The sequence below is a fragment of the Heteronotia binoei genome, chromosome 18, assembly GCF_032191835.1.
Source record: "Heteronotia binoei isolate CCM8104 ecotype False Entrance Well chromosome 18, APGP_CSIRO_Hbin_v1, whole genome shotgun sequence".
NCBI lineage: Eukaryota > Metazoa > Chordata > Lepidosauria > Squamata > Gekkonidae > Heteronotia > Heteronotia binoei.
The window spans coordinates 7,658,050-7,684,744 of NC_083240.1; the positions used below are offsets into that span (position 1 = coordinate 7,658,050).

Sequence of the window (26,695 nt, forward strand, 5' to 3'; positions counted from 1 at the left end):
GGTGGGGGGGGGGAAGAGGAGAAACTCCTTCCCAGCTCTTGGCACAAAAAGCAGCTTCAAGGCCCCACCGCTGACGCTGGAAGCCAATCAGGAATCTCCTGGATGGACTACCTTGTCTGATACCTTACTGAGAAGGCTGAGCGTTATCTTTCCTTGGGTCATCTCGATCAGCCTGCAAGACTTGACGTTTTGCAGATGTTTAGGCTTCACTGACAAAGCTCCAATAGCCAGCCTGTATCTGTTCAGGGGTAGGCATTATTTTACAGCGGTTGTTTCTGGTTTTTCAGACCAAGGAGAGACAGCTGTATGTCCCCTCTGTCCTTTTTCTTTTTTTTACCCTGCCCTTCCCTTCCCATCAAGGGACCTCAGAGCAGTCTGTGTGATTCTCCTGCCCTCTGTTTTCTCCTTACATCTACCCTGTGAGGTAGGTGAGATGGGCAGGACTTGTCCAGTGTTCCCCAGTGAGCTTCATGGGCAAAGACTTGAACCCAGGTCTCCCCAGCTGTTGTCTAGTCAGCCGTCTTCCATCACAGTTTTTCCACAGTGTGAAACGGAGATGGGGGCAGTACAAGGCCTACGTGCCAGATTTATCTTGGACCCAGGGATCCCTAACCATATACTTTTGCCGTGGCTGACTCCGTCTAGAACTGTTTGGTGTAGTGGTTAAATGCGTGGACTATCTGGGAGAACCGGGTTTGATTCCCCATTCCTCCATTTGCAGCTGCTGGAATGGTCTTGGGTCAGCCATAGCTCTCGCAGAGCTGTCCTCAAAAGGGCAGCTTCTGGGAGAGCTCTCTCAGCCCTACCCACCTCACAGGGTGTCTGCTGTGGGGGGGAAAAGGTAAAGGAGATTGTGAACTGCTCTAAGACAGATTCAGAGTGGAGGACAGGATATAAATCCAATACCGTCATCTTCACTTGCAGCTGCTGGAATGGCCTTGGGTCAACCATAGCTCTCGCAGAAGTGTCCTCAAAACGGCAGCTTCTGGGAGAGCTCTCTCAGCCCCACCCACCTCACAGGGTGTCTGTTGTGGGGGAGGAAGGGAAAGGAAATTGTGAGCTGCGGTGGTCATCATCATCTTCTTCTGTTCTGCGCCAACTCCTCTTGCCATGCCTGCCCCGTCCATCCTTCCCTGACATCCTTGCCTTCTCCACCCCAGCGAGCAGCAATCTTGTGAGGGTGCTGGCACCAGCCAAGGAAAAGCAAGGTGACCAGGGAAAAGGCAAGCATTTCTACTAACTTTATTTTGACTTGGCTCAAGCCCAGTAAAAGCAAAGCTGTTGTTCTTTTTCAGAAGCTTTTTCCTCCCTCCAAGATAGCCCTTTGCAGGCGTGGTTATTGGATGCCCTTGTGCGAGCTGATTGCGGTAGAAAGGTTAGAACAAACCCCTCAGGCCATGAGTCAAATAATGAAGGGCTCCCATGAACCCAGCACCCAAACTTCATGAGATCTGGATGATAGAAGAGGCTGCCTGGTGTGTCTCTGCGTGACCCAACCCCTTGCCCTGACAATCCCTCTAATCAACCTGTATTGGTGGCGGAACATTCAGTCGTATCTTCTAACTTGGCTGAGATAGAAACATAGAAATAGAGCTGGAAGGGAGCCTAAGGGTCATCTTGTCCAACCCCCTGCACAGTGCAGGAAACTCACAGCTACCCTGACCCCTCTTCTGTGCCCAGAGGGGTTACTCAAATGCGGCAGAATTACCCATATTCAGTGTAAACAGCACATTGCATCTCCGCGTGAGACTATTTCTAGCCTTTACTCTGCAGTAGGGAATTCGTACTCTGGCACAGGCCTGTAGCACACAGTCTTTGAGCGTAAGAAAGTTGTGCTTCAAATACAAGTTAACTTCTCAGCTGTCAAAACACATATCAGAAAAGAGGGCTGCAGCTCAACGGGTGAAGCACATACTCTGTACGCAGGGGGTCCCTGGCCACTTCCAGTTTGAGGGTCTCACATAGCAGATGCTGGGAAAGAGACCTTGGAGGGGTATTTAGAGGAGGCCATCTGAGGCTCCGACTCTGTAGAAGGCAGCATCAGGGAAACTGCTTCAGGGTGGGGACCCTTCAGTCAAAGTCTGACACACAGGTAGGACTGTGGAGAAGAATGGGGAAGTGCCCAAGACTTCAACCCACGTTCCCTGGGACATCCTGGTGAGTTGGCCTTCCTTTGGAATAGGCAGAACTATTATTTATGCAACACCTCCATTGCAGCGTGTTTGTGCACGTGCGTTTGGCGCAGTGGTTAAGTGCGCGGACTCTTATCTGGGAGAACTGGGTTTGATTCCCCACTCCTCCACTTGCAGTTGCTGGAATGGCCTTGGATTAGCCATAGCTCTTGTAGGAGTTGTCCTTGAAAGGGCAGCTGCTGTAAGAGCTCTCTCAGCCCCACCTGCCTCACAGGGTGTCTGTTGTGGGGGGGAGGAGATTGTGACCGCTCTGAGAGTCTGAATGAGGGAGAAGGGTGGGGTATAAATCTGCAGTCGTGTCTTCTTTGTTCACCTGTCTGTCCTCTGGTTGGTCCAGGGCTGTCCGTAGTTCTGAAGCTAGCTTGTGTCTTAAGGAGCAGGCCCATTAGCAATTCAGGCAAAATGGGGTGCTGCCAGAACTGATTGCTATTCTGAGCACATTGCTGGATTGGGCTGGTGGGTTTTGGGGTTGTTTTTTGGGTCTCCTCTCTCCCTCCCTCCTCCTGCAGCTGAAGAACATTAAAATATGTTGAAGTCATTACTTGGACCAGCGCCTTGTTCCCCTCCCCAAACTCCCACCCGCTGTCATTTTCTCCACCCCCCACCCCCCCAAAGGCCAGGAACCTCCGGAGGCCGTGGCCTGCTAATTGACCTTGCCTGGTGCTTTAATTGACAGTTCATTAAAGATGGATGTGTGGCTGGAGGAAATATTGCCTTCGTGAGAGGCCGGCAATGGCAACTGCTGTCCGGGAGGCTGTTCCGTGATTTATGTTTCTTTCCCCGCCTTCTCTCCCCCAGCCCCGGTCCCAAAGCCTAAACCTTTCTTCCCTCTGCCGCTTCCTCCATCCAGGCACCATGGGAGGTCTCTTTTTGGATGGCGAGGAGAGCCCAGCCCTGGAAGACGTCAGCAAGTGGTCGGTGGAAGACGTCTGCAGCTTTGTGGGCAGCTTATCCGGCTGTGCTGAATACACTCAGGTAAATCCCAGGCTGCTCCCCAGGGGTCGTGGTGGGTGGAAGGGAAGGAAGGGCCCACCAAGCGCCTCCTATCCCCAGCGTCTTTAGAAGGAGTCCAAGCATTATCAAAGGCCGTATCCACAACAGCGCATAACCGAAGCTGAAGAAAAGATCGTGTCGTGACTCTGTGCCCCAAGACACTGAATTTTGCCACTTGTACAAGCAGGGACATTAAGCATTATTTACATTTGCAGTTTGCGTTATTTGGCATAATTTTATCCTGTTTTGCATGGTTGATCCCAGCACTGCATTGGAAATCTCATCCAGCAAAACCCCTGTGGCTTCTGAGGTTTTAGCAGGCTGCACTCGCCCCTCTTAAACACCTCTTTGCATGCATAAGCAGCTTTTCACAGTTGATCTTCTGTGCAGGCCCCCACGGGGGGCAGAAGCAGGCCTGGCAATGGAGAGGTCTTTACCGCTAAAAGCTTCCAGGGGGCGCTGTGTGCCGGAGCCAGAAACCTGTTCCGGCTCCGGGACTACATGAAGAAGAATTGCAGATTTATACCCTGTTCTTCTCCCTGAATCAGAGAGTCTTACAATCTCCTATATCTTCTCCCCCCACAACAGACACCCTGTGAGGTGGGTGGGGCTGAGAGAGCTCTGAGAGAAGCTGCCCTTTCAAGGACAACTCTTGCGAGCACTATGGTTCACCCAAGGCCATTCCAGCAGCTGCAAGTGGAGGAGTGGGGAATCAAACCTGGTTCTCCCAGATAAGAGTCCGCACAAACTGGCTCTTTCGCTCCCCCATGGTCACTTCTCCCAAAGGCCCCCACCCCCCTAAGGTCTTCCTGGGGGGCAGTCCCTCCCCTTGCTCAACCAACCGGATTTAATCAGTATCAATCAGGTGTTTCACCACAATCTAAACATGCTGCTATGCTTTGGAGCTATAGGCAAGGTGAGAAGAGTGGGTAAGGCAGTAGATACTTCATGCATTGCTCAAGTGAGGAGAGCTTGCCCAACCACCTGATGTGCAGCTTGCTAGAATCCCCAAACGAGACTGCACAGCAGACTGATGATGAAAACAAAGTTGCACTTACCTGAAGCTGTTGTTCATCGAGTATCTTCTGTGCAGGCACACATACCCTCCCCTCCTGCTTCGCTGCATTATCTAGCTTCGTTGTAAATGTAGCAGCAGTGTAATTCAGTCATAACTGACAAACACTGTGACTCTCGGTTTTCCTACTGGACTCTCAACCCCCTCCCCTATTTTAACCCTTTGGGATCAGATAACCACTTAAACGCATAAGGACAAGAGATTCATTTACAAAGATCTATGGTAGTTAACTGTTGCAGCATTGGGCATCTTCTCCTCCAAACACGGAATAGTTAAATCATCTATATTTTATTATAGAGAGAGAAGTGATCAGGCTGAAACAGAGGGGCAGATCCAGAAAGGAGCACTTAATATATCATTTAAAAGTTAATTTAATTAACTTCTTTATGGGATGGTACATTCAAATCCAGACATTCATAACGCTAAAAAGGTTTGGCTGTTGTTGTTAGGCCCATCCTCCAAGTTTTCGACCGGTTCGTTTGAAAATTGTGGGAAAGCCAATCTGAGGGTCGGCATTGCACAAGTGAAATGTTAATTATGCTACGTATGGGAGGAGGGGAGGCCCACAAACCCCTGAAGCCAAACAGCGCCACATCCATCAACACCAGGAGGGGTTCATGAAGTGGCTCCGTGTGAGGTCCCTGGGCGGTCAGGATACAAACCCCAAGTCTGTTCCTTCAGCTTGGAGGTGGCTTTTTTATAAACGCCCTATTGAGAGTGCATTGACTCCTTAGGGGATGGATTCCTCAGGCGTCTGGGAGTGGGCCTTCAGAAAGGGCCTGATGGGGCCAGTGGAGTCACATGCCCCTTTGTGGGAAACTCAAGAGGAAAGTGAGGAGTGTGTGTGTGTGTGGGGGGGGGGGGAGCAGGTCTCAATTTTTTTTCTTCCTGACCTGAAGGGAGACACTGTATCCAGTATTCACAAGTTGTTATCACTGGGGTGGGACCTTCTGCCTGCGAACAGACACTTTATGGCTCCGGCAAAGCCCTCCCCCAAGTTAATTACTTTCCTTACTGAATTTCGTGTGCCAAAAAAGGCCTCTGTACCCAAGGAGCCTCCAGTCTACATTTCAGCAGCAGGGAATACAATTTTTTTAGAAGGGGAGGGCAACGCAAGAAGTGAAGAATATCAAGGGATAGGTGTGAGCAAATGTAGAGAAATCTATTCAGGATTTGTTTCAGTTTGAAGTGGGGGCTGCTGGTTTTTAAATCAGGGGACTTCAGACTGCAGGAAAACAGAATGTGCGAGCAGCCTCTACCTTGCATTAATTTGTGTCACTCTCTTTGCTTTGGTAGATGAGTTGTGGAAGTAATTTCTAAAAATAAAAAGGGGCCCACAGCATAAACTTCATATCCATGAAGAATTCAGGTATCTTGCATGTAGAAAACGAGGGGCCCAAGCAGAAGAGCCAGGCTGCGTTTTGGAAGAGGGAGAGCGATTCCTATCTTCTCCACCTCTGAAGTGGAGCGGCATTGATCAGTCCAGTGACTGCACAGTGAAAGGAACCGATTAGGGAAGTCTATGTGTGGGCCTGCTCTCATGAGCAGAATGCAGCTTCCCAGACTTTGGCCTCAACTGAATAAGATTTCCAGTGGCAGGGCTGCTAACCTGGATACCCCAGGCCAGCCCAATCGCATCAGACCTCAGAAGCCTAAGCAGGGTTGGCTCTGGTAAGTGTTGGGATGGGAGACCTCCTTGGAATACCAGAGCTGGGAGGCAGAGGCAGGCTTTATTCAGCCACCTCCCCAAATATCCTCCAGTCTCCCAGGAGGGTCAATCACCAGAGGTCGCCATGACTTCCAGGTGCACCCCCCCCCAAAACACACAAAATACAAAAAACAGATTTCCAGTGGCAGGAGGGGAGCTCAAGTGACCCCTCCCCGTTCCTTCTCTCCCCCATCCCACTTAGCCGAATCAGACTCAACTCTGCTAAAGGGGAAAATGGACTCCTGCATTTCTCAGTGCATCTAGATATCAAGGCACCGTATTTTGATTTCCTTTCCATCGATGCAGGCTAGTCACGCAGCAATTCCGTCATTTCACGAAAAGTCCTGCCCCCTCCCCCGATATCCTGAGACCAGAGTTACTTTGCGTGAGCCGCAGCCTCCTGTGAGGACCAGCGCAAAGTTGTTGGTGCCGACAGAAACCGCCTTCGCTCCCCCCTCTGCCGCCCACTTAACTGCATGCAAGATTGCAGCCTCCCAACTAAACAGGCCCCCCTCCCCTGATATCCTGAGACCAGAGTTACTTTGCGTGAGCCGCAGCCTCCTGTGAGGACCAGCGCAAAGTTGTTGGTGCCGACAGAAACCGCCTTCGCTCCCCCCTCTGCAGCCCACTTAACTGCATGCAAGATTGCAGCCTCCCGACTAAACAGGCCGAGCTTAGCGGCCAGCGGTTTGAAAAGGGAACTGGGGTTTTCAAAGCTCCCTGAACTCCCCGGTGCGCCAAAGTGTCGAAAACCGGAGAGGCGGCTGGCAGAGCTGCCCTCCGGAGAGCGTGGCAGACGGCCCAATCCAGAAAAACAGCTCCGTGGGCAAACAGAGCCCTGTCAACACCCCACCCTGTGCCAGAGCAAAGAGGCAGGAGGGGGAAGCGGGCCTGGAATGGAGCAGACTTAAAGGGAGAACGCGTCTTTGGAGCCACAGCTCCACATTTTAACAGGTTTTTACTGTGTGAAAGCTAGCCCGCCGGGGGAGACCCAGGACTGCCGAGCCGCCTGTCTGCCTTCTCTCCTCCAAAAACCGCAGCTGCTGGGGAGGTCTGGCACGGAGCTGACCTCCGCTCCTGCCAGCAAAAAAAGAGAGAATCTGCTGCCAGAGTTTTGCATTTGGGATTTTAAAAAGCCTTCCAATGCAAACCCTGGAAAGAGCCCCCCCCCTCAAATACACACACCCCAGCGCTCTCGCCCCAGGGACCCTCCATCTGCGTCTGCCTCAGTGGCACGCTGCGTTCCCCACAGCTTGGGAAGGCGGGAGGCTGTTTGGCTCCTGGGGGGGAGAGGAAATCCAGTCTGTTGAGGTCGGCCGGGTCACAGAGTAGGAAGGCGGGCTGAACCGAGGCCTGGCCTTGCTGGAAGAGCCTGGCCCGGAAGAAGAAGACAAAATGGAAAAGAAGGGCGGGAGGGAGTTTTGCTCATCTGTGTGTCGTTTTGCAGATAAAGGAGGCCATGGAATCCTTGCACCGAATTAAAGACTCCTAGTGCTCCCTTGTATTTAAATACACACACACCCCTTCGCTGCAAGGAGAAAACTAGCACAGCTGCCCTTCCACACACTTCTGATTTTCTCCACGCAAGGAGTGTTGTTTCTTTAGTGTTCAAGGGTCTATTTACGCGCTAACACAGACTAGCCTCCTGGCTGCACACACAAAGGCTTGGACCGGGCTGGCCAAACTTGCTTAATGTAAGAGCCACATAGAATAAACATCAGGTGTCTGAGAGCCACACAAGAAGGAAGGAAGGAAGGAAGGAAGGAAGGAAGGAAGGAAGGAAGGAAGGAAGGAAGGAAGGAAGGAAGGAAGGAAGGAAGGAAGGAAGGAAGGAAGGCAGGCGAATAGGAGGGAGGCAGAGGTGGAAAGAAAGCGTCTTTAAATGCATTCTCCAAGCCACTGGCTGGCTTTGCTTGGAGAAGCGATTTAAAGAGAGAAATGCCTTCTCCAAACTAGCCGATGGGGCAGTGGGGGCTTCGAGAGCCACACAAGATGTGTGAAAGAGCCACATGTGGCTCCCGAGCCACAGTTTGGCCACCCCTAGGCTAGGCCAAATGGCACTTAAACCGCTCTGCAGCAGGTCTGATGAGCATAAAGGGTAAAACTAATCCATACGCGTGATTGACAACAAGTGAGGTGGGGGCTTGAGAGGCTCTCTGGCAATGAGGCTGCCGGTTCAGATCCTCTGTTGTTGAAGTGCAGGGCGGAGAGGGAGCGCCATGGACTTTTGCGACTTGTCAGTTACAAAGTCTCAGGCAATAGGTGGTGGGAACGAGCTTTCTCTGCCCGAGACTCTCAGAAACCCACATGGAGCTCCATCGACCCACATCCTGACTCCATCGGAGGCAGCCTCAGGTGCTTTTGAGTGTGTGCCTCAGTTAGCGAAGGCTTGCGAGAGAATCCCCCTTAAGACCGGTTTGTGCAACCACCGCTGTCCCTAGACTTGCGCTCATCTATATGAGAGCTGTCCTTTCCCCTCCCAGGTCTTCCGAGAACAGGCCATTGACGGAGAGACGCTGCCCCTCTTGACAGAAGAGCACTTACTGAGCAACATGGGGCTGAAGCTGGGGCCAGCGCTGAAGATAAGGTCACAGGTAAGAGAGCGCCTGGCGGCAGACAGCTTCAAGAGGGAAGTGGATAAACATCTGGAGTGCAGGTCCATCAGTGGCTATTAGCTGTGGTGCAGAGTGGTAAAGCTGCAGTACTGCAGTCCTAAGCTCTGCTCATGACTGTTCAATCCCCAGTGCAAGCTGGGTTTTCAGGTAGCCTGCTCGAGGTTGACGCAGCCTTCCACCCTTCCGAGGTTGGTAAAATGAGTCCCCAGCTTGCTGGGGGGAAAGCGTAGAATGACTGGGGAAGGCAATGGCAAACCACCCTGTAAAAAGTCTGCCGTGAAAACGTGAAAGCAACGTCACTGGAGTCGGAAACGACTGGTGCTTGCACGGGAGGCCTTGCCCTTTCTTTTCCTTAGATGAAACACTCTGACTGGGGCAGTGATGCTCTGTCTTCTTGGTGCTTGGGGGGCAGCAGTGGGAGGCCTTCTGGAGTTCTGTCTCCACTGGTGGATCTCCAGATGGCACCTGGGGTTTGGCCAGAATGTTAAACTGGATGGGGCCACTGGCCTGATCCAACATGATTTCTGTTATGTTCTTATGCTGTCTTCTTGGTGCTGTGGGGGGGGGAGGGCTTCTTGTGTCCTGCCCCACTGATGGACCTCCTGATGGCACCTGGGGTTTTTTGACCACTGTGTGACACAGTGTTGGACCTGATGGGCCACTGGCCTGATCCAACATGGCCTCTTACGTTCTTACATCTGGGGCAGTGATGCTGTCTTCAAGGTGCTTGTGGGGGGCACAGTAGGAGGGCTTCTGGAGTTCTGGCCCCGCTGATGGCCACTGTGTGACAAAGAGCGCTGGGCCGGATGGGCCATTGGCCTGATCCAACATGGCTTCTCTTGTGCTCTACCAGGATGCTCAAAAGATAGGCCAGCAGAGCTGCTAGCACAGAAAAGTGGAGTGCGCTGGGAGTGTGGCTTAAGCTACCAGCCCCTTTGCTCAGCTGCTGAGGCTGAGACTGCTCCCCCTCCAAATCATGGAGCTCTCTCAACAGAGATAACAGATTGCAGTTCAGACTGGAGGTGAGGGACGATGACAGGGTCATCTGTTACATTCAAACACCACATACCTCCCTGCGAGTAGAAAACTAGTGACTCAGGGAGCCCCTGAAGCTCTTTGACCCTGCTATGCTTGGAGGGGGGGGGAGAATGAAAAGAACGTTTCTCACTTGCCACCCGAGCAACACAGCCCACCTCTTTCCACTGTCCACGCAGAACTGGCTAGTGCTTGTGGCTCTCCCTTGTTAACAGCAGACATCTGTGCTGAGTGGGCAGGACAGGCTATGCTCAGAACTATCTCACCCCCCCCCCCCCGCTTCTGTCGCTTCCCCACCCTGGTCCCAAACTCAGGTGGGCAAAGATCCAGGTGGGGAGTCGTGTTGGTCTGAAGCAGCAGAACACAGCAGGACTCCAGTAGCACCTTTAAGACCAACCAAATTTTATTCAGGATGTCAGCTTTCGTAGGCATGCCCACTTCTTCCAACGAGGGAATGGGGTACAGTGAGCAGAACTTACATATAGCTGGTGGGTAGTGGCTAAGAATCTGAAGTGATACAAAATTAAGATCAAATGGCAAAAGTTTAAACAAAAAATTTGAAAGACCATTCGGTCTGGATAGCATTTGCGTGGGAAACCAATAAAAGGTAATAAAGGTTGCCTGTTAATTGCTCTTGCTGCAAGCTGTGCATTGCAACTGGAAGACAGAGCTCTTTAAAACCGATTCTAGGTCCTGAAAGCACACCCACCTCTGCACCAACCAGAGGGCTCTGCCTCTCCCGCTGGAGCCAGCCTGTGTGTGTGTCTGTGGAGGGGGGGGGGGGGGATCTGAGCAGCCCTTTCGCCAACATTGATCAATGAGGTGCTGAATGTGGTCAGGTGCTCCAAGCCCCCAGGCCTGCCATCCTTCCAACATGCCCCTCCGGCCCTCCTCCTTTCTCCCTCCCCCCTTACGTTTCCCCTCCCCCTGCCCGTTTCACAGGAGCCCTCTTCTGCCCTCTCCCCAGCTGCTGACGCTCCCCCCTCTCCTCCCCATACCCCGCTTGCCCCCAGGGGAATCAGAAACGTGGACGCGGATTAATCGCCTTCCCTCCCGCCTGCACCAAAGCCTCCCCGCTCTCTCGCACCTCCACATCTGGTTTCGGTTAAAGCGCCAATAAAAAACAGGGGCTCGCATTTAACCCAAAACAACTGGACTATTATGCGGTTAGAAAAACTCGGGGGAGGGGGGGGGGGGACGGTGGTTTGTTATAAAACCTTTACTGCTACTGCTGTGATACTCTTCTCCCCCACCCCCCTCACCACCACACCCCCCCCGCCATCTCCTGCCGTTTCTCTGCATAGACGTGCCAAAAAAACAAAACACCACCGGAGCTGGTGCCTTGCTCGCTCGCTCCTGGATTTCTTGCCTCCCCCCCCCCCCCATCCTTGAATCAGTTTTATTTCCTACCGAATTGATCCACAGGGAACAATTGCCCAGAGAACCTTTTTATTAGACCCCTCGTAAACAGTAAGGGCTGCAGGGAAAGTAATAAAGCTGCCCTTATTGTTTTAACATAATATAACAAACATAGATGGTTGGTGGCTGAGGGAGGCAGAAGCAGAGGAGAAGCTGCAGCCGCCTCCTCAAGGTGTATTTATTGCACTGCGCGCTGAGCAGATTGGGCCTGGTGGGGTATGGATGGGGGGAGAGGCCTGGGAAGGATGAGCCGTGGGGTGGGGGCACAGGTGGGACCCGGCTCTCTGCAACGTACTCTCAAAGCAGGATGCTCTAAGCCAGCGGTCCCCAGCCTTTTTGGCACCAGGGCTGGTTTTGTGGAAGACAATTTTTCCACAGGCCGGGGAGGGGGGGGGAATAGTTTTGAAATGATACTATTGTGCACTTTATTTCTGTTAGTTTGGTGTGGTGGTTAAGTGCGCGGACTCTTATCTGGGAGAACCGGGTTTGACTCCCCACTCCTCCACTTGCAGCTGCTGGAATGGCCTTGGGGCAGCCATAGTGGTTAAGTGCGCGGACTCTTATCTGGGAGAACCGGGTTTGATTCCCCACTCCTCCACTTGCAGCTGCTGGAATGGCCTTGGGGCAGCCATAGTGGTGAAGTGAGCAGACTCTTATCTGGGAGAACCGGGTTTGATTCCCCACTCCTCCACTTGCAGCTGCTGGAATGGCCTTGGGGCAGCCATAGTGGTGAAGTGAGCAGACTCTTATCTGGGAGAACCGGGTTTGATTCCCCACTCCTCCACTTGCAGCTGCTGGAATGGCCTTGGGGCAGCCATAGTGGTTAAATGAGCGGACTCTTATCTGGGAGAACCGGGTTTGATTCCCCACTCCTCCACTTGCAGCTGCTGGAATGGCCTTGGGGCAGCCATAGCTCTTGTAGTTGTCCTTGAAAGGGCAGCTTCTGGGGAGAGCTCTTTCAGCTCCACCCACCTCACAGGGTGTCTGTTGTGGGGGAGGAAGGTAAAGGAGATTGTGAGCCGCTCTGAGATTCTGGAATTCGGAGTGGAGGACAGGATATAAATCCAATGTCATCTTATTATTAGTATTACTGCACTGTAATATATAATGAAATAATTATACAACTCACGACCTGGTTGCTAACAGGCCACGGACCGGAACCGGTCCACAGCCGGGGGTTGGAAACCCCTGTTCTAAGCCATAAGTGGCAGCAAAAAATTAACAGAGGCACTATTATAAACGTGGGGTTAGGGACATAAGTCAGTCCCTCCTCCACTGCCTGGAAAATCTGGGCGTGGGGACACAGACCTAAGTGGGGGAGCCCTGCTGGATCAGACCAGTGGTCCATCTAGTCCAGCATCCTGTCTCATACAGCGGCCAACTTTGGAGGGCCAGCAACGGGGCATAAAGGCCAAGGTCTTCATAAGACCATCAAAAGAGCCCTGCTGGATCAGACCAGGGGGTCCAAAGTCCAGCCTCCAGTCTCACACACGGGCCAACCAGTTCCTCTGGACAGCCAACAACCAGATACAGTAGCCTTCCTTGATAAGAACATCAGAATCAGAACTTCTGGATCAGACTAGTGAGGGTCCATCTAGTCCCAGCATCTTGTCTTGCACAGCAGCCAACCAATTCCTCTGGAGGGCCAACAGTTGGCTGGAGAGCCCAAGCTCTTGGTCACAGGGAACTGTGACGGACATTTTGGCCGGTGGGCAGGATCCTAGGAGAGGGGAGGTGTCTTTTTTTGAATGCACAGAGAGTAAAACCTGTCGTCTGTCTCGTTCAGGACTCCACACCCTCCCTCCCATGTCTCACCTCAGCTTGCCCTTTCTGTCCGCAGGTTGCCAAGAGAGTCGGCCGCGTGCTGTACATGGCCAGCTTCCCCATGGCCTTCCCGCTGCAGCCCCCCCGGCCTGCGCCCCGCAGAGCGCGACTTGCCTCCCTCCGACCTGCGGCCCTCCTCCACGGGGAGCATGGCCTCTTCTCCTTACAGCAGCTCCCTCCTCCCTGCCAGCCGGATCTCGCCAAAGCAGGAAAACGGGAACCCCTCCTTGCTGGCCGCCCTCAACGACACCATCAAGCCGCCGCCGTCATAACCGCCCTCTGCCCATCCAGCTGGGTCCTTGCAGGCTGCCGGAACGGAGCGCCCCCACCGCTGCCTGAGACGCTGAGACTCCCCTCCCCACGAGGCTGGAAGGGGGGAGGGCTTTTTAAAGAAATGCATTCGACTTTGGGATATAAAAGATGACAGGAAACCAATCCAAAGATTTCTTGGAAGCAATTCATAGGATCAGACGGCTTTTGAAGAAAAGGAATGCTCTTTCCTTCTTGGCCTTTCTGCAAACCTGCCGCCACCCCCTCTGCCCCCCCCCCCGCCCTCTGCATTCAAAACGTGTCCCTCGCTGGAACCTGGACGCAGGTCCTCTTTCAGGGTGTCTATGCATCACTAACAACTTTTAAAACAATACAAGACAAAGACAACAACTGACCCAAGACAAGTTTTGGTCCATGTTTACTTCAGTTTGGACGGTACAGCACAGGTAGCTCTGTGGAGTAGCAAGTTGTTTTTTTTTTAATTTCCTTTAAAAAAAAAGACTATTGTTGAGGTTTTGCTGCTTAAACCTTTGCAAAGATGGACTGTGACGGAGTCCCTCCTCCCTGGGCCCTGCCACGAACTGTCTTTTTGTGGAAGAAGGAAAAAAAATACAACATTTGGGGGGGGGGGGGGAGAGAAGAGGGAGAGGAGGAGGAGGGGGGCAGAGAAGGGCAGAGCACCTCTGCTTCCCGAACAGCCGTGTGTACAGAAGACCCTGCTTTGAGTTTTTATTTTGTTTTGTGTGCGGGGAATGTGTCTGCGGGTGCGTGTGGACGCTGAGGGGGGTGGGGCTCGTAGAGGATGGGGAGTTGCACATTTTTACCTGGTCCCCACGACTGGGGCGAGAGGTACCCGTGTGGCCACCCCCCCTTGCGGAGGGAGCTCACACCAGCTGCCGCCCCTTGCGATTTGTACAGTGGTGGGAAACCAATCATGTGATCGATGCTTGTCCGTCTCTGTCTCTCTCTCTCTCTCTCTCTACTGGCCCTTCCTGTTTTAAAACACTGCACGTTCTACTTTTCTTTTTTTTTGGAAAATGCAAAGGAAAAAGAAGAAGAAAAAATTAGCTTGGTGGTACCTTAGCTTCTTTATATATTGTAAATGGTAATTATCCATTACACCCAGGGCCAGCGCTTTCCAGTAAATCAATTTAAATAATAATGATAATAAAAAAAGAGAAATCACTTAATTTATAAAATGGTTCCTCGCTTCCCCCACTGTGTGCTTTTACAAGAAAAAAAAAAGCGACGGCTACCTCTCCCTTAAGTGTGGCTTGCCAATCCGTGTGGCTTAACAGGAAGCACAGATGGGAAATTCTGCAGTCTGCACATGGGCCTTCAACTTCCCCGTACAAGAAGAATCAAGTGTCTGAGACTGAAATATAAGCCAGAGGCTAATGGTTCCTGCTAGTTTTGGGGGTTTTTTTTGGGGGGGGGGGGTGAGGGGGGGGCCCTTCATGATTCCCATGTGCACAGTGTACAAATGGGGTAGTTACCTGCAAGGTAAGCGGCTTACAAGCTCCACCACTGCTACGGCTGACTCACAAGAGCCCTTTCTTGTTTGGACCCCTCGGCCCTGCAGGGGCCGGCTGCACACAGGGTAACAGGTTTGCCTCACTGAAGCTGCAGAAGCAGAGACGGTACGCGCCACCGCAAAACATCTGGACTGAGCGTTCATGTGAAGACAGAGAGGGTTCCCCGCCCCCCCCCGCGTTCCTGGCAAAGAAGGCAGACGGCCTCTCTGCTACAGGCAGGGTTTCCAAGGGGGACAATAAGAGGTAGGAAGGGCGGGGTGTTCGGGCCAACTCCCCCCCCCCCCCCCCAATCTGCTTGGAAAGACCTTGTGTACCAATAAAAAACAGAATTGGGCAGCTTCTGAGAGCTGCAGGGGAGAGAAATTTCCATGAAAAGGAAGAAACTCGACCCACGCTGGGCTGTTAACCCTCTCTTCTCGGACATCTGCTCAGCAAACCCGGATCACTCCTGCTCTGTATAGGAGCAGCCTGATTACAGTGCAGAGATCTGTGGCGCCGTAAAGCACAAGGAAGGCCCCACGGGGGGGGGGGGGGGGGGGGGAGAGGGGGTGGCAGCTGCTACGCTCTGGGTCTGCCCTGCTGGGAGTGGGGGCAAGAGGGGGCGGGGGGGGTGAGGGGCAGACTGACCTGCAGCTGGCAGGAGGGAGGGGAACAGCAGGCTGGGGAGGCTATTAACCCCCCCCCCCCAACACACACAGGAAAAAAACAGGAACTTGGCCAAGCACCTCCATCCACCCCCCCATTAGTTAAAGTGGCAGATTTTAATGAGTGCTTTTTATGATCTTGGCTGAGCCGGTTTAGCACCCCCGCTGTAACCACAAATTTTACTGCAATTCTCCCCAAAGCATTTCTTTTTTTAAAGGCTCAGCCAGAGAAGATTTTTCACGTTCCCAAGCGGCGTCTTGGGCAGCTTCACAGAAGCGATTCTTCCCTGCCCCAGCCCAACGGGAAGGCTTGTCCTTTGCCCTGTGCCCCCCTCCCTCAACCGGGCTCAGCTCCCTCTATACCCCTGCCAGGGATAAGCCAGCCTGCATCCAGCGCTGTCAGTCGGCATCCTCATCGGAGAAGTTGAAGTCTTCCACGATGTCCTCGGGTCCCTGCGCCAGCTGCTGCAGCTCCGCCCGAGACAGCTGTTTCCTGGCACCCTCACGCGCGCCACGGTGGCCTGTCGCCTTCCCCTGCGGAAGGGAGAGAAGACAGGTGTAAATCCTGCCTTATCGGGGAAGGGGAGGGAGAGGCAGGCAAGCAGCAGCTCACTGCTAATTAATCACAAGCGCTAATTAATTTATCGGCATGCTGCATCTCCCAGATAGCGGGCTGGGGCAGGGGGGAGAGCGGACAAACACCTGTGCTCCCGCACCAGAGTTCAGAAGCACACAGAGCCATTTGGAACGTTATGAGGGGGAGGGCGGGAATCCAAGTTATCACACACACAACACGCCACCCCGCTCTTTTTAACTGTCGTTTGAGCTCAGCAGCCACAGAACCTGCCTTTTCCTGAAAAGGAACCGGCCCTGAGCAGGCGAGTGTGCTTCTCCAGCCCTGGATGGCACATGGGATCGGCGACACAAGGGCAGTGATAGACGGCGTGGCAACCAAGCGATTCTGCCCAAGTTGGAAGGCATCAGTGTATGTGTTTTAAGTCTCAAGGTTAAACTCATGGATGCCAACCAAAGCTTAAAGATTCCCAGTGTGCAGAAGAGCCCTGCTAGATCAGACCAGTGAGGGTCCATCAAGTCCAGCATCTTGTCTCACACAGTGGCCAGCCCCTCTAGGCAGCCAACAACAGAGCATAGAGGCTGAGTTCTTCCCCTAGAGTTGCCTCCTGGCTCTGGAATTCAGAGCCTGACTGCCTCTGAAAGTGGAGGTTAAGAATTTAAGAAGAGGCCTGCCGGATCAGACCAGCGGTCTATCTAGTCCAGCATCCTGTCTCACACAATGGCCAACCCAGGTTCCTCTGGAGGTCCAACAACAGGGCATAGAGGCCTTCATAAGAAAATCAGAAGAGCCCTACTGGATCAGACCAGCGGTCTATCTAGTCCAGCATCCTGTCTCACACAGTGGCCAACCCAGTTCCTCTGGAGGTCCAACAACAGGGCATAGAGGCCTTCATAAGAACATCAGAAGAGCCCTGCTGGGTCAGACCAGTGGTCCATCTAGTCCAGCATCCTGTCCCACACAGTGGCCAACCCAGTTCCTCTGCAAGTCCAACAACAGGGTATAGCGGCCTTCATAAGAAAATCAGAAGAGCCCTACTGGATCAGACCAGTGGTCTATCTAGTCCAGCATCCTGTCTCACACAGTGGCCAACCTAGTTCCTCTGGAAGTCCAACAACAGGGCATAGAGGCCTTCATAAGAAAATCAGAAGAGCCCTACTGGATTAGACCAGTGGTCTATCTAGTCCAGCATCCTGTCTCACACAGTGGCCAACCCAGTTCCTCTGGAAGTCCAACAACAGGGTATAGCGGCCTTCATAAGAAAATCAGAAGAGCCCCTACTGGATCAGACCGGTGGTCCATCTAGTCCAGCATCCTGTCTCACACAGTGGCCACCCAGTCCCTCTGGAGGGTCAACAACGGCAAAGAGACCAAGGCCCTCCCCTGATGTTGCCTCCTAGCAGCTCTGGGATTCAGAGACATAGGGCCTCTGAATGTGGAGGTTCTCCCCAGCCACCATGGCGGATAGTTAGATAGACTCCATGAATCTAATCCCCTTTCAAAGCTGTTTACTCCTGTAGTCACCACCTACATACTCTGGCAGCCGAATTCCTTATTTTTAATTGGTCCTAACTGGTTTTAGAGAGCAGCCATGTCGGTCTGCAATAAAAGAGCTAGATTTGTTTCCAGCACTACCTCAAGAGATCAGCAAGAGTTTCAGGTACACACAGGAGCTACAGCAGGTGATGGAGACTACAAGCATAGCAAGCTTCAAGAGGGGATTGGATAAACATCTGGAGCAGAGGTTCATCAGTGCCTATTAGCCACAAGGTATAGATAGAACTCTCTGTCTGGGGCAAGTGATGCTATGTCTTCTTGGTACTTGGGGGGGCACAGTGGGAAGGCTTCTGGTGTCCTGGCCCCACCGATAGACCTCCTGATGGCACCTGGGTTTTCTGGCCACTGTGTGACACAAAGTGTTGGACTGGATGGGCCATTGGCCTGATCCAGCATGGCTTCTCTTATGTTCTTCTGTGACACAGTGTTGGACTGGATGGGCCATTGGCCTGATCCAACATGGCTTCTCTTATGTGACACAGAGTGTTGGACTGGATGGGCCATTGGCCTGCTCCAACATGGCTTCTCTTATGTTCTTCTGTGACACAGTGTGTTGGGACTGGATGGGCCACTGGCCTGATCCAGCATGGCTTCTCTTATGTTCTTCTGTGACACAGAGTGTTGGACTGGATGGGCCACTGGCCTGATCCAACATGGCTTCTCTGATGTTCTTATGTGACACAGAGTGTTGGACTGGATGGGCCAAGGCCTGATCCAACATGACTTCTCATGTTCTTGGGTATGAGCTTTCCAGTCAAAGCTCCCTTTGCCAGATACATTTTAAGTTGGCCTCTTTGAGGAACGTGCAAGTTGATGTGTTGTGAGGCTCAACAGCCCACAGCATCCTGGGAACAGAACTCCCCCCCCCCCTCCATTCCTCTGGTACCAATTGGCTGGCTGCTGTCAGTCCTGAAGGCACAGTGGCTCTTCCATGTCCCTCTCTGATGTCTCACTGGAGCCCATGGTGGCCAGAAAGGGTGGTGGCTCTAGAGGATGCATTCTCTCCCGAGGACAAGGCGGTTTGCTGTTCTTGTTTACGGCAATAAATTATTGTGGATGCACGCATCCTGCCCCGCACTGAGGCGTCTCGTTGAAACAACAGGCTTCTCCTCCCCTAAAGGTTTCTGCTGAGCTCCAGGGGCCAACTGGTAAACAAGATTTAAATAAATAAATGATGACAACAAGGCTGACGGAGTGCTTGGCTTGGGCACCCGTTTGTGGCGTGGAGAGGGAGGCAGCTGGGAACCTCTCCCCCCTCCCCCTCTCCCTCCCCGGCCTTCGCCCCGCCAGCCTCCGTGGCCCCAGAGACACACGGCTCCGAGAGCAGGCAAAGAAACGGCGCCAAGCCTTCGCAGCCGTTGTCAGATCCCGTCTCCGCCACTCGTCTATTCTGGGCAACGGCAGCACAGCTCCTGTGCCAACCCTCTGCCATCTGCCATGGCAAATCAGTCAGTAGGTTGGCCGAGGCGCTCGCGCTTTCTCTCTTATTTTCACCTCGAAGCGAGGAGACAGGATCGCATCAAGGAAGGAAAGGCACGTGGAGTGACAGGTGCTTCCCCCCCACACCTGATCCCACTTTGGAACGAGGTTTCTGCCCTTAACCCCCCCACTCGCGCGGAGAGGGGGAGACAGCAACACACTGCTCGATAATGGGAAAGGACAGCCTGGACCGGCAGCGCGGCTGACGAGCCAGCGAGCTTCTCCTAGCGGAGGTTTTTTGCTTGGGTAACCAGCCAAGACGAAATCGCTGCCGTCACCATGGCCCCCCCCTTGGTGCTGTTTTCAGCGCCAGCTGGGCCCTCGCTGACCCAGCCTGGAAGCTGGCAGCCCTGCCGCCGAGAAGGAACAGCTGGCCACAAACGCCGCTGATCTGCTCGGGGCTGAGTGGACGGGGCTGCCGTCCCTGCCCCAACTCCTCTTCTTTGGGCGCCGGCTGCGCATCTTGGAGGAATCACTAATAAGATTTTTTTTTGGAGGGGGGAGGAAGGAGTGCTTAAGTCTTCACTGTCACCAGGATGACGACTCCCTTTGGGAGCTGCCCCCCAGCCTTCTAAAGGCCACTGCTGTCATGGGAGGGGGGGCAGCAGGGGACATACTGCTGAAAAATACCAGAAGCCACAGACTTAAAGAATAGGCTTGGGAAGAGAGACTCTGCTGGCATACAGATGTAAAACCGCTGTGAATAGTCTCACGGCTCAGCCTCCTCTGCTCCCTCTAACCTTGCCTGCAGACTGAAGACGATGATGATGATACTGGATTGAGACTCTGCCCTTCACTCTGGATCTCAAGAGTCTCAGAGCGGCTCACGATCTTCTTTCCCTTCCTCCCCCACAACAGACACCCTGTGAGGTAGGTGGGTCTGAGAGAGCTCTCACAGAAGCTGCCCTTTCAAGGACAGCTCTGCCAGAGCTATGGCTGACCCAAGGCCGTTCCAGCAGGTGCCAGTGGAGGAATGGGGAATGAAACCCGGTTCTCCCAGATAAGAGTCTGCACACTTAACCCCTACACCAAACTGGTTCTCTTGGCAAGCTGTTTTGTTGACTGCAGCGGTACTCCTCCTGCAGGGGTATGCAAGCCATGGTCTTTGAGTTCACACCACCTGTCACTGCAATACACCTGGGCAGGTAAACCATTCACTCATTCTGGCAAAGGGGAAACGGTTGGAGGGGGGGGTCTTTGTCAGGGAATCTTTGCATCTGTTGTTACTTAATCCAGCGACTCCTGGTCAGTGCAAAGGTACCCACTCTGTGCTGCAAAGGGAGGGGAGAGAAGGCATGGAAACATTTACCCCCGATCTTAAAGTCCCAGTGTGGCTCCATTCCTCAGGCAGTGAATCCATCCCTTCTGAACTGGGCTGGCTATAAATCCTTCCAGATCAGCCTTTACCTTGCATGGCTCACAAATGAACACACACACAGCTGCCTTCGATTCAGTCAGACCCTCCTTGGTCCATCAAGGCCAGCAAAGTCCATTCAGATGGGCAGCAGCTCTTCAGGGTCTCAGGGGGAGGTCTTTTCCATCACCTCCTGCCTGGTTCATTTGTAGCTGGAGATGCTGGGGACTGAACCTCGGACCTTCTGCATGCCAAGCAGAGAGGCTCCCCCACGGAGCCACAACCTCTGGGCTGCCCTCTCTTCTGATCTCACAGCAGTTTTAGATGCAAACCAGCCACACACATCTCTGAGAGACAGCCACAATTTCTCTTGCTTACCGTCTGAATCACTCGAGTCTTCCTCCTCCTCGCCATCCTCTTCCACTTCATATTGGCCTTCCTCATCGTCTTCTTCCTCGCTGCTGCCATCTAGGCTGCCCTTCGATTCCTTGAACTTTGATTTCTCTACATGAACAAAAGAAGAAGATATTGGATTTATACCCCGCCCTCCACTCCGAATCGCAAGAGTCTCAGAGAGGCTCACACTCTCCTTTATCTCCCTCCCCCACAACAGACACCCTGTGAGGTAGGTGGGGCTGGGAGAGCTCTTACAGCAGCTGAAGAAGATGAAGTAGATATTGGATTTATATCCCGCCCTCCACTCCGAAGAGTCTAAGAGTGGCTTACAATCTCCTTTACCTTCCTCCCACACAACAGAGACCCTGTGAGGTGGGTGGGGCTGGAGAGGGCTCTCACAGCAGCTGCCCTTTCAAGGACAACCTCTGCCAGAGCTATGGCTGACCCAAGGCCATGCCAGCAGGTGCAAGTGGAGGAGTGGGGAATCAAACCCGGTTCTCCCAGATAAGAGTCAGCACACTTAACCACTACACCAAACTGGCTCTCTTTCAAGGACAACTCCTGCGATAGTAATGACTGACCCAAGCCCATTCCAGCAAGTGCAAATGGAGGAGTGGGGAATCAAACCTGGTTCTCCCAGATAAAAGTCTGTGCACTTAACCGCTACACCAAACTGGCTCTCTTAAATATAAAAAAAATCACATAAAAGTTGCAGGGATCTCATATGCACAAGGTCATCAAGGCTGGGACGGGGATATAGTCCAGGATACTAAAGTCTGAAAAACCTGGACATTTTTATAATTTTCATTTGTTAGTTTAAGAAAGAAGAAGAGTTGGCTTTTATATCCTGCTTTCCCTACCGCAAGGAGTCTCAAAGCGGCTTACAATTGCCTTCCCTTCCTCTCCCCACAACAGCCGCCTTATGAGGCAGGTGGGACTGAAAGAGTCCTGTGACTGGCCCCAGTTCACCCAGCCGGCTGCATGTGGAGGAGGAGTGGGGGGAATCGAACCCACTTTTCCAGACTAGAGGCTGCCGCTCTTAACCACCACATCACGCAGCCTCTCCACAGAGCTCACAACAATATTAAGAACAATTAATACCAAATCGTACTAATAAAACAATCCAAGTCAACACCAAATCACACTAATAAAAACAGCTCATAAAAGCAAGCCTGGGCCCAGCAGCCAGCACGTGCGGCAGAGCGGCCTCAGCCAAAACGGAGAGAACAGTTGTCGGGCGGAACATCTGCAAATGATGGGAAAGATGGAAACCCTTCGTTTAAAAGCCTGCAAATGCAGAAACGTTCTGGCCAGACACTGATAGGAGGCGCCAGGCAAGCCTCACGGAGGAGAGCATTCCTAAGGCAGAAGCCGCCACCGGAAACGGCCTCTCTGTAGTCGCCCATCTGCCTCGCCTCTGAAGGAGGGAGCACAGAGAGCAGGGAAGAAGAAGACAAAGATGAAGACGACGGCGGAGATGAGGATGATGAAGATGAAGAAGACGACAACAACGATGACAACGGAGATGATGGCATTGGATTTATATCCCGCCCTGCACTCCAAATCTCAGACTGGCTCACAATGTTCCCTCTAAGCTGCAGAGTCTTGTGAGCAAATATTCTACTTTGTGAGCTGCTGGCACTAAAGTTGTGAGCCGCTGGCATTAAAACTGTGAGCTACTGCATCAACTAGTGTGCTCTGGAGTCATCCTTCCTGAGCAAAGACAAAAATGTGTGAGCTGGAGGCTAAAAGTCTGTGAGCTGGCTCACGCTAACTCAGCTTAGAGGGAACACTGCTCCCAATCTCCTTTCCCTTCCTCCCCCGCAACAGACACCCTGTGAGGCAGGTGGGGCCGAGAGAGCTCTCCCAGCAGCTGCCCTTTCAAGATCCTTAACTGGAAGAAGGCGGCATCTGTTCAGTGCCATCAAGGCCCTCCCGAGGCATGTGGCCCTTCGAACGGATGACCTTCCAAATGTCCTCTTGTTAGCAGCCTTGCTCCGTCCATCTAAAACAAATGCAAATCTCAGGACAAGGCAAGTCTGTACAGCGTTTTCACAGCAGGAAGGAGGATTCCAAGAACTCATTCTTCCTCCAAAGAGCTTCCAGCCTGCTCCCTTGCAAGTCACACCCCGCGTCGCTTGTGCAGCAGAATTTTAGGCATTCAAGGTGATTCTCTAGTCCTATCAATTGGGAGGGGAGGGGAAGAAACTATTTCTAGTTCCCAGCCCTGATGGTTCCCACTCCACCCTTCTCGCTGAGCTACAAAGCAAAGACAACAGCATGGCCTATTGGTGATCTCCCTATATCCCAAGCGGCTGGGACGCCACGCGCCTCAAGCTTCTGCACAAATTCAGATGTGAGAACAGTGACCCTTTGTGGCTTGGGGCTCTTCTGAGGACTTTCCCCAACAGGGTGCCCGCCAATGCTCCCTCTAGGCTGCGAAATCTTGTGAGCAAACATGAGCTATTGGCATTAAAGCTGTGAGCGAGGCATTTGGCTACTGCATACATGAGTCTGCTCTGGGGCCATCTTTCATGAGCTGAGACAAAAATGTGTGAGCCGGAGGCTAAAAGGGTGTGAGCCAGCTCACACTAACTCAGCTTAGAGGGGACGCTGGTGCCCACCCCATGGTCCAAGCCCCTGCCCAGCAGGGCTTCTGAGTGACAGGTGGTTCCCATCTTAATCATAGAATCACAAGAGTTGGAAGGGACCTCCAGGGTCATCTAGTCCAACCCCTTGCACAATGCAGGAAATTCACAAATACCTCCTCCTAAATTCACAGGATTTTGTTTAGCAGGTGGATGGGAGACCACCAAGGAAACCCAGGGTTGCTACACAGAAGAAGGCAATGGCCAACCACCTCTGTCCCTCTTTTGCCTCTAAACCCCTATGAGGTCACCATAAGCTGACTGCTGCCTGACACCACTTCTCACCATCATTTCCACTCTGACCCAGATGGCCCAGACAAGCCCAATGTTGTCAGATCTCAGAAGCTAAACAGAATGATAGGAACATAAGAGAAGTCGTGTTGAATCAGGCCAATGGCCCATTCAGTCCAACAGTGGCCAAAAAAACAAGTGCCGTTAAGCAGGTCCATCAGTGGGGCCAGGACACTAGAAGCCCTCCCACTGTTACCCCCCGCCCCAGCACCAAGAATACAGAGCATCACTGCCCCAGAGAGTTCCATCTATTCCAGGGGTGTCAAACTCATTTGTTATGAGGGCCAGATCTGACATAAATGAGACCTTGTTGGGCCAGGCCATGCATGTCATAAAATGTAATGCCAGGTAGCAGAGATATAAACTTTATAAAGGACACAGACAAACACAAAGATTTTTTTAAAAAAAACTTAAAATAATACATGCTTAAAGCATTCGCACTCGTTGGTCTTTAAGGTGCTTTCTTTGTATTTCTCCCATGGGATCCAGGGAACTGGGCAAAGGAAGCTCTGGCTCTTTCCTTCCTTCCCCAGGGGACCGGGAGGGGGAGGAGCCTCAGCCAACAGAAGGAAGAGAGGCTTGGATCAGTAGCTCTGCTGTGCAATTGAGACAGTCTGGCCAAGCAAGCTATTTCTAACCCCCTTCCTTCCCAAGGGAGGAGCCTCAGCCAATGGAGAAAACAGAGGCTTTGCTCTGTAGCTCCTGTGCGATTGAGCAAGTCTGGCAAAGCAAGCTGTGATGCAGAAGAAAGCAGACAATAGTCAGCTATCTGGGGGCCTGATCGGAACTCTCCGGGGGCCTAATTCGGCCCCCGGGGCTGCATGTTTTACACCCCTGATCTATACACGGCAGCTAATAGCCACTGATGGACATCAGCCCTGACTAGTTTTGGATGGGAGACCACCAAGGTAGCTCAGGGTTGCACTGCAGAGGCAAGCAATGGCAAACTACCTCTGAACACCGCTTGCCTCAAAACCCAAAAACGAGGTCACCATAAGCCGGCTACAAGCCAGCACTTCACATGGTCTTCGTTCTTAGTGGGGGGAGCTTTCAGTGGAAATGCTAAGAGGACACACACACACACAAACACACACATACATACACACACAGAACAAGATTTGGAGAGAACAGAAAGGCGACTTCTTGCTAGAAAATTACTGGTTGGATGGACCTGAAGAACCCTCTCCCCCAAACCCAACCCGACTCCAATTCCGGTGCCACCGTCTCCCCCCGCCCCGCTCCCCGGCCGCAAGATGGATGGCCGCGCTGCCTTCCTCCGCAGATAATGTTGACGAGCCCCCCCAACAGCCTATCTCCGCGAGAGCAGGAGAGTGCAGAAACAAAACACCGGGCTCTTCCCCCCATTCATCACGCGCCGCTGGCGGGAAAAGGATTATCAGCGGCAGTCGCTGCCTTGTGATAGAAACTCACCCGAACTGCTGCTCCGGCGGAGCCCAGCTGGGGCCGGCAATTGCAAAGCCAACACCTTGATTAATTTCCACACTTCTCTCGCTGGAGAGCGCCCACGCTTGCACACGCACACACATGTGCAGGGAGACAGAGAGAGGCTTCAAAGGGGATCGATTTAAATTTTTTGTTGTTTTTTTAAAAAGCCCTTTTAATATGTTTCTAGAATGCCACCCACGATGAGCCGCCAGATGGGCTCGCTCTATTAATATTCCTCACGTTCTTTTTTAGCATTACGGCGACATGCTTTAAATGCTGGCCGCTTGCCCTCGCTGCCCCTTATGCCTGGATGACTTGCATGGTGCCGCCCCCCTCTCCTATTCCCAGGATCCTTTGACTTAACCTCCAGATTTTCTCTCCCCCCTGCCCCTTTCCATAGCAAAACTGAAGCAGGTAGAAAACACAAGTCCTTCCCACCCGACTCCTGTTCCCCTGGCAACTCCCTTTACTGCCTCTTCTCCCCTCTGCTAAAACTTGAGACTATTAAGTTCCTGGGGCAGTGATGCCCTGGCCGGGGTGGGGGGGTGCGGGTTCCTAAGAAACCCTCTGAATCATTCAGGCCTCATTTTGGGCAGGAGCTCACAGGAGCGGAGCTCTAAATGTTATCGGGCTCTTTCTCTCCCTCTCCCTCACCCCCAATACTTGCTTCTGGGCCCCACTGTTCAAACCCCCTGTGAGAATTTTGCTGAACTCTAAGATTGGACAAACTTTCTAATCATTTTTCCCCCCACAGACAAAATGGGGAAATAACTGAAACATATAAAGCAGGCAGACTGAAATCTTCATCATGCCACTGCGGCGACACAGGAGAATGTAATTTAAAAAGTCTGACGGGAGTAAGGTTTTATGATGACAATTATAATTCAAGAAGCATTTTAAGGTAGATGCTGAGCTGATATTATTTAGTACACCTTCCGGTAATGTCAGGGGGTGTGCTGCATATGGAAGTGAGTTATGCATTGATAAACCTAAGCAAGAAGTGTTGGAGAGAAGGACCCCTGTCTATGAGTGGATAAAGAAGTAACGAAAATGGGATTTTTTCATAGAGTTTAAAGGTGTTGAAATGCCATCCTTATACTTAGTTTAGAAGTTTACCACCTATGGCTCGAAAGAGAGTGAAGACATTTATTGTTTCGAGAAATACATCTTCCCATCCCTCCTTCTCCCTTTCCCCTTTTTCCCTTCTTCCCACTGTTCCCACCCCCGATTATATGCACAATAACAATAAAATTCTTTGCAACAGGAAATGAGTTATGCAAATCAGTTGCAGTAATGAGCTCCTGCACCTCTTTTTCTACAAAACGACCCCTGGAAGGACTAAGTATGCCAACACCCTGACATAAAGGAAGACTACATCGCTAACTCTTCAGAATGCAAAGGCCCTTGATCGCTCACTCGTATCAGGTTCAGGAACAGAGGCTATTAGATCGCTGGGTGCTGCATGGGACCAGAGAACCAAGAACCTGAAATCGTGCAGGTATTTGGCCCACCCCGCCCCAGATGGCCTATCCTATCCCAAATCCTGTCAGATCTAAGCAGGGTTTGCCCTGGCTAGTTCTTGGATGGGAGCTCACCAAGGAAGTCTATGCAGCCATAGTCTATGGGAGCCCACCAAGGAA

The 26,695-nt window shown here is 52.4% G+C and overlaps 2 protein-coding genes across 2 annotated transcripts in view; one reads left to right on the forward strand and one right to left on the reverse strand.

Annotated features, from left to right (window-relative positions):
- SAMD11 (sterile alpha motif domain containing 11) overlaps positions 1-13,155 on the forward strand; it is a 226,145-nt gene extending 212,990 nt beyond the window's left edge. Inside the window, 4 exon segments of the mRNA XM_060259593.1 lie at positions 3,043-3,167; positions 8,452-8,562; positions 12,878-12,940; positions 12,942-13,155. Coding sequence (XP_060115576.1) covers positions 3,043-3,167; positions 8,452-8,562; positions 12,878-12,940; positions 12,942-13,133 — 491 coding nt within the window. The 3' untranslated portion in view covers positions 13,134-13,155.
- Positions 13,156-13,532: 377 nt separating this feature from the next.
- NOC2L (NOC2 like nucleolar associated transcriptional repressor) overlaps positions 13,533-26,695 on the reverse strand; it is a 107,444-nt gene continuing 94,281 nt past the window's right edge. Inside the window, exons 18-20 of the mRNA XM_060259440.1 lie at positions 20,653-20,778; positions 19,465-19,491; positions 13,533-15,831 (exon numbers count right to left, since the gene is read on the reverse strand). Of these exons, the coding sequence (XP_060115423.1) occupies positions 15,710-15,831; positions 19,465-19,491; positions 20,653-20,778 (275 nt within the window). The 3' untranslated portion in view covers positions 13,533-15,709. The remainder of the gene's footprint in view (positions 15,832-19,464; positions 19,492-20,652; positions 20,779-26,695) is intronic.